Source organism: Monodelphis domestica, chromosome 1, assembly GCF_027887165.1.
Source record: "Monodelphis domestica isolate mMonDom1 chromosome 1, mMonDom1.pri, whole genome shotgun sequence".
In the NCBI taxonomy this organism is placed as follows: domain Eukaryota; kingdom Metazoa; phylum Chordata; class Mammalia; order Didelphimorphia; family Didelphidae; genus Monodelphis; species Monodelphis domestica.
In genome coordinates, this window is record NC_077227.1 from 485,476,294 (window position 1) to 485,491,636 (window position 15,343).

A 15,343-nucleotide genomic window follows, 5' to 3' on the forward strand; every position below is an offset into this window, starting at 1 on the left:
AAAAACTAGAGTTGGCAGATAAAAGAAAAGTCCTTTATTTTGTAGGCTGAATGTAGGCATGAGTGTATGCAATAAACTAGTGACACTACTCAAGTCACTTAATTACTAAGAATTTCCAATATCTTAAAAGACAGCAAATAATTTAATCTAAACTCATATCTTCCTCTTCATCTTTCTTGTCCTTTGCATCTCCTTCCTTTTGGTCTGACTTGGCATTGTTCTGCATGGCTTTGGCAAATGCTTCGACATCTAAAATATCATTAAAAGATATCATCATCAATTCTCGCCCCCCCCCAACACTTTAATAATTAACCAAGTTGCTTTGTCAAAAGGGAATGAAAATGAAAATGCAGCTTACCAAAAAAATCTGCAAAGACTACTTCAGCCAGGCTACAAGTTTTTAAAAACCCACACAAATGAGGCTGAATAGAAATTACAATTTGTTCCATTAAGCAAACCAAACTTTGTCAGATGTACAAAAATGAAGTGTTCTTTGAATGTTCTTACCCAAGAAAAATGTTTCTAAACAAATCATTACATAATTTGAACTGTGCAGTTTTTTTAAACTGTTATATAAGAATTCTTTTTCAGCTTCTGAAGTTCAGGATTTCATTGCAGGGAGGGGAAAAAAGGTAGTACTTACCACCTTTATTTGCCGCATCTACAGCTTCAGTTGGTAAACCAAACTGACTCATAAGTGGGCCCAGCTGTCCTGAGGCTAAGGCAGCACTAAACATACTTAATGCCTGTTAAATGAAAGGCATTTATGAAAAATGACTAAAGCTATTTATTAAACTTCAAATTTTCTCTTCACACACACATATCTAAGTAAGCCCAGCTCTGGGAAATGAAGCTAATCAACAAACACTTTAGTATCTCCTATGTACAAGATACTGAGCCAGCCAGCACCAAGCTCTCTCTTGACAGTGGAGGGAGCCATTGTTTCTGAACACTTATATAATGTAACCTAGGAGACAAAAGAGAATGCCTAATGACCTCCAGGAGGAGGGCCTAAGCTAGTGAATCACATACACTTTAAGATTTCTTGAGACTCAAATGGGAAGAGAGAAAGGGGAAGAAAGGGAGCTCCACAATCAAATAGGTGCGATGGCTTATGAAATGTGACAGTTTTAAACTTAGCTAGCTAGCAACCGGAGATAGAAGCCAAAGGCCAAAATCCTACCTGCTGAAACTGAGGAGATGTCAGTGTGTTCTGAATCTCTTCTGCAGTCTGTGGAAGAGATTCTCCAGAGGGAAGATAAGGCAGCAACCGCTCTTGGACTTCAGCATTGGCCAGAATAGGAGCCATGATTTCTGGAGTTAGTACACTGGCCAAGTCAACTAGGATATAATAACAGAACTATAAGTTGTTTGGCACTTACTATTTGATACTAAGTGGGGGATGGAGTGTCAGGTTTCACGGATGATATCAGGATATAAGCAGCCAAATCACCCAGTGAAGTTTAATGGGAGGAGAGATCTCTTTCCTGGCTCCCACTTCTTGCCAATGGTTTCATTCTGCTTGGCAGGAAGTCTCAAGCTCAGCATTTCTTGGGAGCATTAGCCTTTTCCAGGATGATTTGCAAACCAGCAGTGCCATAGAGAACACTTTTACTAAGGACTTGCCTTCCCAATCCCCTTGAAAGAGAAGAGGGGAGCGGCAGGCACCTTTACCCCAACAGCTTTCAGTCAACGAAAAAACGTTTACCTTGCTGTCCGCCTCCTGCCCCAGATGGCACATTCATAGTAGCTAAAATGTTCTGAAGGTCACTCAGTTGAATGGGCTGGGTTGGGCTTGTTGCTGTGCTTGTTCCATTACCTGAACTGGGTGCAGGGCTTGGACTAGTGGCAGAGGCAATTGCTTGAGCATTTGGTGCTGGTGTAGCACGAGCGGAAGAAGAGGTGGAAGATGGGGTTGCAGCAGCTGACTGGCTCCGGGAGCTAAAGGCATAAAAAGCATTGATGATAAGTAATATGAGTACTTCTTGCTTTAAGGCATAACTGAAGAGTTGTGTGAAAAATTAATCTAATTTTAAATACATTAAGGGAGAGCCTCTGTATTAAAGTAGCAATGAAGTAATTTGTAATGCAAATGTTCACGGTGTATGTTTTAAGGCTGGATTTTCAAGTGCTGGTTGGCACCACACATCAATAGCAATTTTCTAAAAATTAAGCATACAAAGATATAGAAAACCACAAAACCAAAGACAACCTGAAAGGTCTCACCTTGATGAAGAGCTGCTTGTCGGAGGCCCTCCACTCCCCAGTAAGCTAGCCAGACCAGGACCTGTCAGTGCACCAAGCCCACCTACAGTGTGGAAATAAGCATTAATGCAAAACATTTGTGGGCAGCTTCTCCCTTAACTTTGACATTTAATATTAGTTTCTGTCAGACCTCTGACTTGGGGAAATCTACAAACAGTAACTAGATTTGTGAACAAGAACATGTAATCCTTTATACAAAAGCATTACTGATATCAAAGATTTCAGAAATCATAGGAAAAAAAATACAATTATCCTCTCCCCTGAGCTGGTGTCATTTCACAGAATTTTCCCAACATAAAGAGTAGAAAAAGGGCAGTACTATCCAAAACAGGCCACAATTCTCAGTGGAAATTAGACTCAGATCATCTCTCAATCTTGTTTTCTTGTAATGAGAAATCTGAAGAGCAGCTGTACCTTAGGCAATTTATTCATAGGGTAGACTTGGGAGTCAGTCACAAAACCTGTTTCAAATCCTAGCTCTCTCACTTACCTGTGTAACCTGTGTGACCTTGGACAAGTCACTTCCCCTCTGGACCTCGGTTTCCTCATCTGTTAAATGAGAGGGTTAGACTAGATGACATTTAAGGTCCCTTCCAACTCTAAATCTACGAGCCTATGAATTCCACTAAGTCTGATTAAGAATAAAATCAGTCAGATCTATGGAATATTTTTAAAGACACAAAAGGATTAAGTTTGGCCATACACACAGAAAGGGACAATAAGTCAGTGTTCCTAATGGAGGGTCCAAGGAGGTTGCCTTTAATTAAAATATAAAAACCAATAATCACTGCATGCTGCATACATGGGGTCAAAGGCTTTCTGGTATTTTAAGAGCATAAAAAAACTGAAATGAAAAAATGTAAAATGTTGTGATATTGGACCAAAAAAAGCCACACTTCTTGACAGAAAAAGGGATTTTAATAAAGATAAAAACTTCTCATCTGGCTAGCTAGACTCAGATTTGCTTCTCATTAAATAGATGTGGCCCCTAGAAAACATTCAAGTATTTACTCCCTACCTACCTCACTCTCTATAGCAAGCAAGTAGCTTGCGTAGTACCTAAAGGAAAATACATTCTACCCTCAAATCATAATTCAACATTTTATGCCTAACAGGGACTCATAATCTAGTCCAACCCCTTCATTATACAAATGAGAAACAGGCCTAGTGACATAAAGTGGCTTGCCAAAGACCACATAAATAGGAAGTGGCAAATCTAGGATTCAAATCCAGGCTTTCTGAATCTGGATCCCAGTAGTCTTAACTATACCACACCACCTCCTCACTGAGAGATTTATCAGTAACAACAAAATCAGTATATGGTTTATACATACTTAGTATTTCCCAATAAAAAGCAAATTGCCCAGAAACAATTATAACTGAAGGCTTAACTAAAATGAGGAACAGCCCCACTTCAGACCAATAATCTGAAATCTTACCAAGTCCTCCCAAGCCAGTTGGTCCAATAAGTTGCATGAGTTGGTTATGACTCATATTACCCAAAAGGCTCTGCAAACCTCCTTCACCTGAAAAATAAAAACAACTTAAGACACACCATCATCTAGGTTTTATAAACCAAAGACCAATCTTGATTAAAAACGCAAAAACCAACTAGTATACAATCTTTAAGACCTACACAAAGACAGATTGTGAAATAACTATTTCACAACAGCTCCTCACTGACAGATTTCTATCAACAACAAAATGAATATGCAGTTTATACACATTTAACATTTTCTCAGTAAAAAAACAAATTGCTCAAGAACAATTATAACTGGGCTTATTTAGTGAAGAACCTTAAGTAGTTACTATTTTTGAAACCCTACTACACAAGTCTCATCAGATGAGATCTGTCCAGTATTATCTAAAATCTCATCTAATGTGACTTGACCTAAGATATCTGTTGGCTAAAATTTCAAAATCTTATTAAACAGAGATATTAGCTAAAACAGCATTTGTTAAAAGGAAGAAAATTATATCTATCAAGACTCTCAGCACTAGCAATGCTATCAAAAAGCTGATAAACAAATGACATTTATGTGGTGCTTTAAAGCCTGTAAAGCACTTCCTTTAACTGTACATTTTTCTATTTGATCCTCAGAACAACCCAGTGAGGAAACTAAGGAAAAAGCAGTTAAGTGACCTGCCTTTGGTCAAAAAACCACTGAGTGTGGGAGGCAGGAATTAAACCTAGGTCTTTGGCAACTTCAAGGACAGCAATCAGCCCACTTGATTGCGTTGTTTGTCTCTCATTCTAAGGCTACTTTTTAAACAAAAAAGTGCCCAACAGTGTTGAGAGGTTAGGTCATTTTGAAAATATTTCCTACTTACAGTAAAGTTGATAAAGGAGTAACTACCTCCAAGTGCTGAAAGTTCATGGCCTCCACTTCCGCTCCCACCCAAAGCTCCTGGCATAGGTGGATTATTCAAATATTCATTTACTTTCCTGCAATGTTCCTCATCCTTCTCAGTCTTAGGTTCCTATAGGAAAAGAACTGGGTTCATTAACATAATATTTCAAAAAGACCTAAGAGCTAAAATATCTTTGTACTGAACAGTTAGCATCTTACTTGTACTCCTCTCCCTTGCCTTTATCCTTTTATCTTCCTTCAAAAAGGGAAATACTGGCTATTGATATATATGTATTTGTTCCAACAGAGAAATACTATCAATATATACATTTGTGATCCTTAATTAATTACCAAGAATGCTATACACAGTAAAGTCCTATAGAATACTGGTTCCTCATGACAAGGAAGCAATACAACACAAGGACTATAAGAGACTGAATATCATTTTGTTGAGAAAGGGGAAGAAATGGTAATGATCATCTCACATATATAATTGCCCTAAAAACTCAAATGAAAAAAAAATTGGGGTTTTAGTGAAAAAGGTAATGCCAAACATTTCACAAACCTGCATCCAAAAGAAAAGTCGCTTTGATCCTGCCTTGAACTTCAGTACATAGACTCTACCAGTGGTGCACTGAGGTACTCGCTTAAATTCACAGTCATCGGGGAAAATAATTAAGTCCTAGTCAAAAGGCAGGGAAAAGATTATTGAAAGATCAAAAGAAATCTCTTTTCTAACCTTCTCAGAGTATGCTGTTCATAAACTCTTAAGAAGTCTTATGACTAAATGTAAAGTGGTAACAGCAATTAATTTTGCTATTACAGAGCCAACTCTAAATTTATCATCAGATATTCCAGATCACAGGGTCAGAGATTTAGAACTGTAAGTACTTATAGGTCCTCTAGTACAATCCCCATGGAGAGACAAAACATTTAAGAGATTTGACAAGATTCCACAGGTTTAAGTGACAAAACTGAGATCTGAACCCAGGGCTTCTGACCCCCCCAAACTAGAATTATTTCCACAGCATCATACTGCCCAAATCACAGGTAAAATGACTACAAAGAAAAGTTCCTCATAGAAGACTAATGATCTTTAAATATGTTTACTTATATCCTCCAAACCTATCCCCTCAATATTCAGTTACACAAAATTATAGGAATTATACTAGTATAACCACAAACTATTTGACCAGGAAAAGTACAAGGAAAACAAGAAGGCAAACCAGTACCAAAGTGATAATTTGGACATTTCTCAAGCTACAAATAAGTGCTACCAAACTTTTTAGAAAGATAGTTTGGTGTTTTAAAAGATATAATAAAGCCTTAAAAAAGGTCTTAAAATCAAATTTCTTAATTTTAACTTAAAACTTACTGAATACTCACATCTTCTACATTACCAGAAGTCCTATCCTTCCAACAGAAATGAATGAGGGAATCATCAGTTTGTTGAATGTATACAAGGCCTTTCCGTTTATCAGGGGTAACTGTAGTCCCTTTCAATGACATTTTTCCTGCCCGAAACTCTACCAAGTATTTGCTGGATGAGCCCCGGGAGCCTGGGACTAGGCTTGGAAACAAAGCACCTGAAGTCATTCTGAAACAAAAGAAAAAAAAAAACCAGTAACTTACACTCTGTTTATTTTTTCTATAGAATATAGTCCTAATTATAAAACTTTCTCTAATATATAATCCACATATTTAAATATTAATTGTAACTACTGAAAAATTAATCCCTCTGAACCATATTAGATAGTTCCATGCATAGCTCAGTGATTATAAATCCAAGTGTACTTGAAAATCTACTTTAAAAAAACAAAACCCATGGTTTCAGTGACCTTCAAAACCAACACAAAATGCTGAACATTGGAAGTTTGGAAACATCCATCTTACCAAAGACAAAACCAGCTTTTGTATGAACCCAAATCATATGAAAGAATTCCATTCATCACAGGATCGTAGATTATAGCTAAAAGGGACTTTAAAGAAATCACATCTACTTCCCTTATTCCCCACATCAACTTTACAGATGAAGAAATTGGCACAGGTAAGTAAGTGGAGCTAGCAGTCAAACTGTGGTTTCCCCAACAATATCATGCTATTCTATGCTTTAAAAAAACACATTTAAAGAAAAAAAGAACAACTTTAGATCTTGCTGGTTCATTGAGAATTTCAGTAGAGGTTAAGTTCCTTGAGGGAAGGGAATATTTTTTCTATCCCCAACACCTAGCAATGTCTGGCACACAGACTGTAATGAATGTTTACTGAACGAATTATACTCAACTTTTTTCCCACAAAGGTTTGAAATTCTTTTTAGAAAAAGTTACCCAAAGAGTGCCTGTTTTGTAACTAGATAAACTGTATAGTCCCAATTTCACGTGCATAAACTTTCTTTCATCTGAGAAGTAAAAGAAAAGGCCTTTGAGAAAGGACTCATAACTCCTCTCAAAGTCCACAGTAAATCCAAGAGTTTGGAAAGGATGGGGAATCAAGGCAACACTAGAACATCAATTCCTCCTCCCATTTAAAGTGATCTTCCCTCCTTAAATAGAAAACCCTCAGGGAGGGTAGGTCAACAGATCTCACCCAGTCAGGGATCTCCGCGGGACTGGCAATAGAGTGTTGGGATAATATACTTAGAAAAGTCTAGGAAGTAGTTGAAAAGACACAAGAGGGGCAGGATGTTTTTGAGAGTCCCTAGTGCCCAGCATAAATGTTGCATTACTAGTTGAAAACAAGCCAAAAAAGTGTACAAGGGGGTGGGGGGTGCTATATTTGTTGGGGAGGAGATGAGGGGGTTGGAAGATACTATGAAAACTGTGTAAAGAAGTCAGACCGGAGGATAAATTTAGGTTGGATCTGGGATAAACTGAGAGGTGCCTTTCTCAATCCCTCCCCCCCCCAAAAATCCTCCTACTCCTCTCCGCCCCCCCCCCCCAGCCACTCTGCGGTTCGGCCCAAGATCCGGCCTTGACCTCCCATCCCAAATCTTTCGCCAACAGAGGCTAAGCCACGACCACTCCGGCTTCTCCCCTCCCCCACCCGAGAGAGGCCCTTCCTGGCCCCCCGCCTCCCCCACCCGGCCGGCCACCGTCACCAGCCCCCGCCCGCCCAAACCGTCCTCTCCACACTCCCCCTTCCCCACCAGGCCGGACCCCGGCTCCAGATTTCCTGTCGGGGCGGGCCTCGGGCCTCCCGGAGCCGTCTCCACTTACCTGGGGCCTGGGGTGCGGACCGTGGGTGAAGCAGTGACTAGAGCTCACTCTTCCTCCCCTGCAGCTGCCGGCCTGGCCGGAAATCTCTTATTGCTCCACCCTCCCTCCGTTCTTTGTGCTGATTGGATTTGTTACAGCGACTACCGGCGCTTCTCTGAGACCGATTGGTCTGAGCGACCGCCCATCATTCTTCCTGCCTCTCCTCGCTCTCTCCCCTCCCTCCACCCCCCTCCCCACCTCCGACTCATTCCGCCGACTCCGCAGCGCGAAGAGGAAGCCCCATCACCACGCAGAGTTTGGCGGAGCAGAGCGGCCCCTATTGTTGCTGTGTCATAGGGGAGCGGCGGCGGCCCCTAGCGGAGGTTCTCGGAATTACAGAGGCCTCTTTTGCCAGGCTAACCCTGTATAGCGTACTTCGGTTTGAGAAAACCCAAGACCAAATGGGTAACCTTGCAAAACGGACCACTAGGGAAAGGATTATGTATGGGCACAGAAGAGCAGAAACACTAGTGGCTCTTTGGTATCTCCTTTTGTCGGCCACACTTTAGTCCTACCTGGATCTTGAAGGATGTACTGGAATGACCTTCTTGCTCCAACCTCTCTAAGGAATGTGGTTTTAACTAGCTTGGTAGCATATAGATGATCCCTGGGCAAGGCCAAGTTTCCTCAACCTGTTCAAACTTGATTCTTCGTGACTCCTAAGAGTGAGACAGATTAATTTGGAATCATGCAAATTATCCTACTTTACAAAAGAAGTTTTTAATCTCACTTTTTAAAGTTTATTTAATTTAGAGTATTTTTCCATGGTTACATGATTCATGTTCTTTCCCTACCCTCTTCCTACTCCCTCCCATAGCCAATGAGCAATTCCACTAGATTTTACAAGTGTCATTGATCAAGACCTATTTCTGTATTATTAATATTTGCACTAGAGTGATCATTTAAAGTCTACATCCCCAATCACATCCCCATTGGACCATGTAATCAAGTAGTTGTTTTTCTTCTGTTTTTTCTACTCCCACAGTTCTTCCTCTGAATGTGGATAGTGTTCTTTCTCATAAGTCCCTCTGAATTGTCCTGGATCATTATATTACTGCTAGTAGAGAGGTCCATTACATTCAATTGTACCACAGTGTATCAGTCTCTGTGTACAATGTTCTCCTGGTTCTGCTCCTTTCACTCTGCATCAATTCCTGGAGGTCATTCTAGTTCACATGGACTTCCTCCAGTTCATTATTCCTTTGGGCACAATAGTATTCCATCACCAACATATACTACAATTTGTTCAGACATTCCCCAATCAGAGGGCATCCCCTCATTTTCCAATTTTTTGCCACCACAAAGAGCGCAGCTATGAATATTCTTGTACAAGTCTTTTTCCTTATTATCTCTTTGGGGTACAAACCCAGCAGTGCTATGGCTGGATCAAAGGGCAGACAGTCTTTTAGTGCCCTTTGGGCATAGTTTCAAATTGCCTTCCAGAATGGTTGGATCAATTCACAACTCCACCAGCAGTGCATTAATGTCCCAATTTTGCCACATCCCCTCCAACATTTATTACTTTCCTTTGCTATCACATTAGCCAATCTGCTAGGTATGAGGTGGTACCTCAGAGTTGTTTTGATTTTACATTTCTCTGATTATTAAGAGATTTAGAACACTTTTTCATGAGCTTATTGATAGTTTTTATTTCTTTATTTGAAAATTGCCTATTCCTGTCCCTCTTTATGTAAGAAGTTGAGTAAATTCATAACCTATCTTTATTTGCTCATTTTCTTTAGTAGTGAGGGCTCCAAAGGAATCTAAAATGTGATTTAATCTAGTGAAATTAAATTTGCACACAATCTTTTGGGAGCACAAACATTATGAACTTCATGGTATGCCATACTGGGGTTAGAAGTGTTAGAGGAGACAAAATCAGTGGAGTTACAGATTTCCCAGAGTGGAATTACCCAGTCTAAGACAGAGCCAAGCACATCAACCTATTTCTTTCAGTCTCTTTCCTCATCTGAAAAATGATGAACTCTTATACCCCAAGGGGTGTATGGGGTGCTCAGGGAGGGGTAGTATCTCTGGTATGGAGGGCTTGTTGTGCCCTCCTAGGGCAGCTCTCCAACCTCTGACCCCCACCTGACACCCAGCTCTCACTTGTGGCTCCCAGTAGCTGCTAGCATGTGGCAGCGGCCACACCCCGGGCAACGGCTTCGATACGCCGGCTAAACCTTGTGAGGGTAACCATCAGATAAAAGACCCCTGGTGAACCAAGGCTTTGCTCACCCAGCATGTGAAGACTGCTTCAGCTGAACAGACAGAAGAAACCAATTAGAAGGTTCAACAGCTGAGATGGCGACACAGCAAAGCACTGTGGAGTGCTTAGGGCATGTTGGAGCACAAAGGACAACACAGCCATCCAATGCAGCTGAGGAAGTCTCCAGGTGTAATGACTTTTCGTGCCATTGGACCCAGGCTTCCAACGCCGAGAGAGTGGGACTGTCTCTGTGCACCGACTTTTCCACTTGAATCTCCTTCACCCACAAGTGTCTTTGTGTACTCATCTATACACCATAGATGAAAACACACAAAGACAATTGTCATCCTCGGTTACCGAGAGATTACTACCAATATACTGTAAACCTTAAAATTTCTTAGACTTATAAATGTTGGAAATTTCACCATTGGGAAATTTCATACTTGGAAAATTTCTTACTGATAGTCTATTGGAATGTGAACCCCATTGGCATGGGAGGTTCCTCCTCCTCCCTCCTTAAGATTACTTTAGGACAGAAACCTTTTGCTGAACAATGGAAAGGGCTTTGACCTATACTTAAGCATAGAACAGGAAGTTCTTTGAGTCATGATTGATTTTAGAATTGATACAATAGAGATACTTGGAATGACAGAACCAGGTCTTGGAAAATACAATTTCCACCCTACTCAGTCCTAACAGGATTTAGGAAGGGTTGCAGCATAGATCAAGATTTAATTATCTGAGAATATGACCTTCAACAGACATGTGCAAAGCCACAGACCTCTGGGCAGTCCTGAGTTAAGGTAGAGCCACCATTGGCACAGGGAAGACATGGACAGTGATTGGTAGATGTGAGAACTGAGGGGAGGGAACTTGGATGGTTTCCTTAAAGATAGGGGGGTCTGAAGTCTAGGGTGGGTGGTTGGTTGGAGAGGTTTTGCTCTGAGAGGTTGTGCTCTGAGAAGCTTGCTCTGAAGAAAGCTGGAGGTGGAGGCCCCTGAGACTGTTTCTCCATTTTGGTCACGTGAGTGATAGGGACTGATCTCTTTTCTTTGCCTCAGCTATCTAAGGGCTTGGGCCTTTTGGCCCAGCCTAAACAGAAGGGGTATTTAAGCCCTATTCCCTTCTCTCCCCTTTCTCTCTCTCTCTCTCTAATACCTTTCTTCCTCTTGTTCGTAATTAAACTCCATAAAAGGTTGACTGCTGACTTGAGTTTTCATTTAGGAATTACATAGCTGAATTCCTTGGCGACCTTAAATTAATTTATATCAGTCTTTAAGTGATTTCCTTGTCACAATACCCCAAGCTCAGGTTCCTTTAACAAGTACTAAATGAATCAACGCTATCTATTCTGGAATTTTCAGGGAATGTTACCCCTCCATATCTTGGGTTCTAGAGGTATGCTCTGTTCTTTCCAGTTCTCTAAGTCACAGGTAGTTGACATGATCTCAAAAAGCCACTTGGGCAGGTCATGAATTAATTCTCTTATTCATGCCAATTAACAATAATACTTTTAATTTTGAAAATTAAAAAAAAGCCACTTGAGCACAGAAGGGATGAAAGAGAGCCTGAGTGTGTGCCAGAAACAAATATTAACATTTATAGTTTGCTGTCTTGGTATAATCCATGTAGTTTTTTCTTCTCCCCTAATACTATTTCACTAATCAAAGAATAAACATTTATTCAACCCCTATTATGTGGTAGGTGTTACGGTAAATGCTGGGGCTACAAAGATGAAAAAAAGATAATCCTTATTTTCAATAAGCTTACACTCAAATTTGGGTCCATAACATACCAAAGGAAGCTGGAAAGTAGGGTGGGTGTAAGAAATAAGGGATCATGTGTAATAGATGGGGAAATGGAGCCACCCATTATGTTTACTTTGATGTTAGAGAGTGAGAGAGATGGAATGGAGCAAGAAGGTGGAGAGGGGGGATAGATTGTTCCTCCCCTCTCTTTCCTTAGTAAAACCAGCACTACTTGTCTTTAGAATTACAGAGTATATCTCTTCAGAGATGGGGTTGAATATAAAGTCAAGGACTGAAACTGATTCTTCTTCCTTGAGGAGAAAGTATAGCTCTCTTCCCCAAGCTTCAGGTCTCTCTCCTTGGATATTATGAGGCAGGCACCTGATCTAAGGAATAACTATTTATTCTAAAGGGATACACACACACATACACACACACACACACACACACACACACACACACACACACACGATAGACTAAATAGGATTATTGAGTAAGGAAGTGGAAAGTGGGAAGTAGGAGATCCCTAAGGTTAACAATTGACTCCCTCCCCAAATCCTGAAAGGTCAGGCTGCCTGCCTGACCCTCCTAGGTCACCTGTTGCTGGGAGCCATCAGGCCACAACGCCTTGACAGAGTCACACGTGTTAGCTAAGGAGGCCACAGAGTGGCCCTTGATAAGATATGACAGCCTACTCAGTCCCCCTTGCATGATATCTCTCATCAATGTCCCTTATCTATGGAATTGACATGATTATTATTCCCCCTAGTCTCAGAAGGAATAATGCAAGAGCAAAATATCTGTACCCTAATTCCCCAAAACATCACCAAAAGATCTGACCCTCAAACCCAATCCTAAACACTATCATGGGTTAACTTTTATATAGGTACATGATTCCCAGCAAAACTACAGCTACAAGCCAAGCCCAGAACTTTCCCACTCACAGAAACTTATTCTCATGAAGACAGCATACAAATCAATCATAAAGGCCCATACAAAATGTACAGGTACACTAAGCTTCATCATGCCTCAGTGACTCGACTTCACAAACTAGTAACTTGCCAGTGGGAAACTCCCTAGTAAACCCTGAAAAATGATCAGTCTAATATTAAATTTGAATTGTGTTCCCAGTACCTCTTAACCTCAATGGTATGATTGTTGAATTGTCTTTTAAGAACTTCTGATTAATTATTCCATTTTATTAAAAGTAATAAGCAATTTTTTTTATTGTTTGTAAGCTCAAAACTCCTCACAGGGTAGTGAGAAAATTAAGCTACCTGTGACAAAATCATTTATATTGTGTGAAACCTTTATGCTGTCAAGAATCTGTAATCTTATTTACAAGAATATAATGTTAATCAAGTGATTTGTTAAAAGTTAATGTATCACTTTTCCAATTATTTCTATTTAGACATGCGTGTTAGGTAATATATCTGTGTGCCAAGAAAATGGGTTTAAAAATAAACATCAAGCTTGGGAATGGTGGAACAGCTATCAGATGCAAAGCATTCCCATGGCCTTAAAGATACAGCTGTCTTCTGTTTGTTATTTTCTTGACTGATCGTTCACCACCTGTCGGGAACTCCTAGAGTCGCTAGTGAGGCTGGACCTTGCCCATAGCAACTTGTGAGAGCTGTCTTGACTTCTATTTACCCAGGTTGTAGTACAAAGTTTGAGGACAGACTTTAGGGGATAGAGATGAAAATCTTCTTTGGATGGATGGCTTTATAGTCCCATCCACTCCTCTCATCAGCTGGATCCAAGGAATTTGAGTTCACAGAGAGATGGTCAAATGCCCAGAAGGTCTTTCTGCTTCAGAGATTTCTTTTAGACCAACCACCCTTGAGAAGCTCCCAAAAAGAAGTGAAGTAACTGCTTTGAATCTTCTCAGTTCTTCTGTTCTTTTTCGGAATTCTCTGTCTTCCCTTGCTCCTCCCCTGCTTGGTTGCTTTTCTTGCATGTAGAATCTGACTTTCCTCTCTTACAAATCCCCCTTTTAGTTTTTGCAAATTTGTCACCTTGACAATTTGTGTTGACATTGAGTGGCTTACTTACCTTGTGTTACCTTGTGGACTATTCTCTCTAATCTGATATTTATCTATGTGCTCCCCTCCCAAAATAAAATCTCCTAACCCAACTATGTCCTTATTCTTAACCTAACTTGGCATGGCTAATTAATCTATGCTAAAATAGGGTTTCAGGAAGGAGGTTTGGGTTAAGTGTGTTGGTTACAAAAGTTGATACAATGAAATAACTTTGGTTCTAAGATTACCAGTATCTCTGAACAATGCAACAATGTTGATTAACTCTCTAGTAACAATATCTTAAAGAATTCTAACAGGAAAATTTTTAATCTCCTTACATATCATATGTTTCTTAAGTTTTCTAACTATTACAATTCTTTACCTTATGAGATTTTTACATGTGTATTTTAGGTTAATTAGGTTCTTTCCCTGTGTTTAGCTCTCTAAGTTATCTGAACTTCCCTTTTCCACCCTATCTCTTTCCCTAATTTAAGAAGGGTTAAGGTTGTTCATTCCAGCACTGTTAATATGTTAGTGCTCTAATATTGTGGATATGTCTGCCTACTGATCAATCAACACATATGATACATATATATACGTATTGCATTATCATGGACCTTGCTTATCTATGACAAATGTCCCTAAATCAGTATGTTTTCATGTTCATGTTCTAGATGTGTACTGTTACATGCATGTTCTTAGTGTGAAGTTAATATGTACAGTGATTTATCTCATGTGACATGCATTTTAGAAGGTTTTTTTCCTATACAGTTAATAGGTTACAGTTCTTCCTTGTGTTCCTTTTGTCCATTTGCAGTCTCTGATGTTCTGGAAAGATTTCTCTAGTCCAGTTCTCTTCCTCTGTTTAGCTAAACCCATCTTGATTGCCATCTCACTTTGCTTGTAGATTTTTTTCTTTTTCAGGAAAATGCATGTGTGTAAGAGTAGTTGCTGTTGTATGAGTGTGTGTAAGATTGATTCATATTTTGTGAGTGTGAGTAAGACTTTTTATGATGCTTATCTTGTTTGTTTTATGTATATGAATGCATGTCATGTTCTTGTAGTGTGAATGAGGGTTGAGATGGAGAGCTAGATAGATGTTATTCTTTTTGGATTTTGGTCTTTCTTACATTATTATTCATATTTCAGCATCACTTTCTATGGGGCTATACATATGCTGTGTGTCCTCATTCTAGTCACCTTCTCTATGGCTTTGAGCATCTTGTCTGTGATCTAGAGCATTTTCTGTTTCAATTTCATCTGTGCTAGTTGGGGCAAAGTGGTGTTTGACATGAGAAGCATGGTACCACAGTTCTTTCCCTATGACTGATCAAAGTAGTTGTGATCATGACTTGAAACGGTCCGTTCCATTTTGGCTCTGTTGCTGTGGTTCTGGTGAAGTTTCATATACACCATATCTCCTGGGCTGATGTTGTGTAGTGCAAAGTCTAATGGTACTCTTTGCACCATCAATTCTAGGTTTCTCAGTATT

At 39.9% G+C, this 15,343-nt stretch overlaps 1 protein-coding gene across 2 annotated transcripts; it reads right to left on the reverse strand.

Moving 5' to 3' along the window:
• Positions 1–19: 19 nt before the first annotated feature.
• ADRM1 (ADRM1 26S proteasome ubiquitin receptor) lies at positions 20–8,075 on the reverse strand. 2 transcript variants are annotated; one of them, XM_016424008.2, is made up of 10 exons: positions 7,832–8,075; positions 6,003–6,213; positions 5,182–5,298; positions 4,623–4,746; positions 3,705–3,791; positions 2,227–2,308; positions 1,820–1,941; positions 1,184–1,341; positions 644–746; positions 20–249 (listed from the first exon to the last, which is right to left on the reverse strand). In XM_016424008.2, the coding sequence occupies exons 2-10, from the start codon at positions 6,210–6,212 to the stop codon at positions 143–145; spliced, it is 1,110 nt and encodes a 369-aa protein (XP_016279494.1). In that variant the 5' UTR covers position 6,213; positions 7,832–8,075; the 3' UTR covers positions 20–142. The 2 variants fall into 2 exon arrangements, with proteins under 2 accessions (XP_016279494.1, XP_001368264.1); XM_001368227.5 differs by having other exon boundaries at positions 1,709–1,941; positions 7,832–8,072.
• Positions 8,076–15,343: the final 7,268 nt, after the last annotated feature.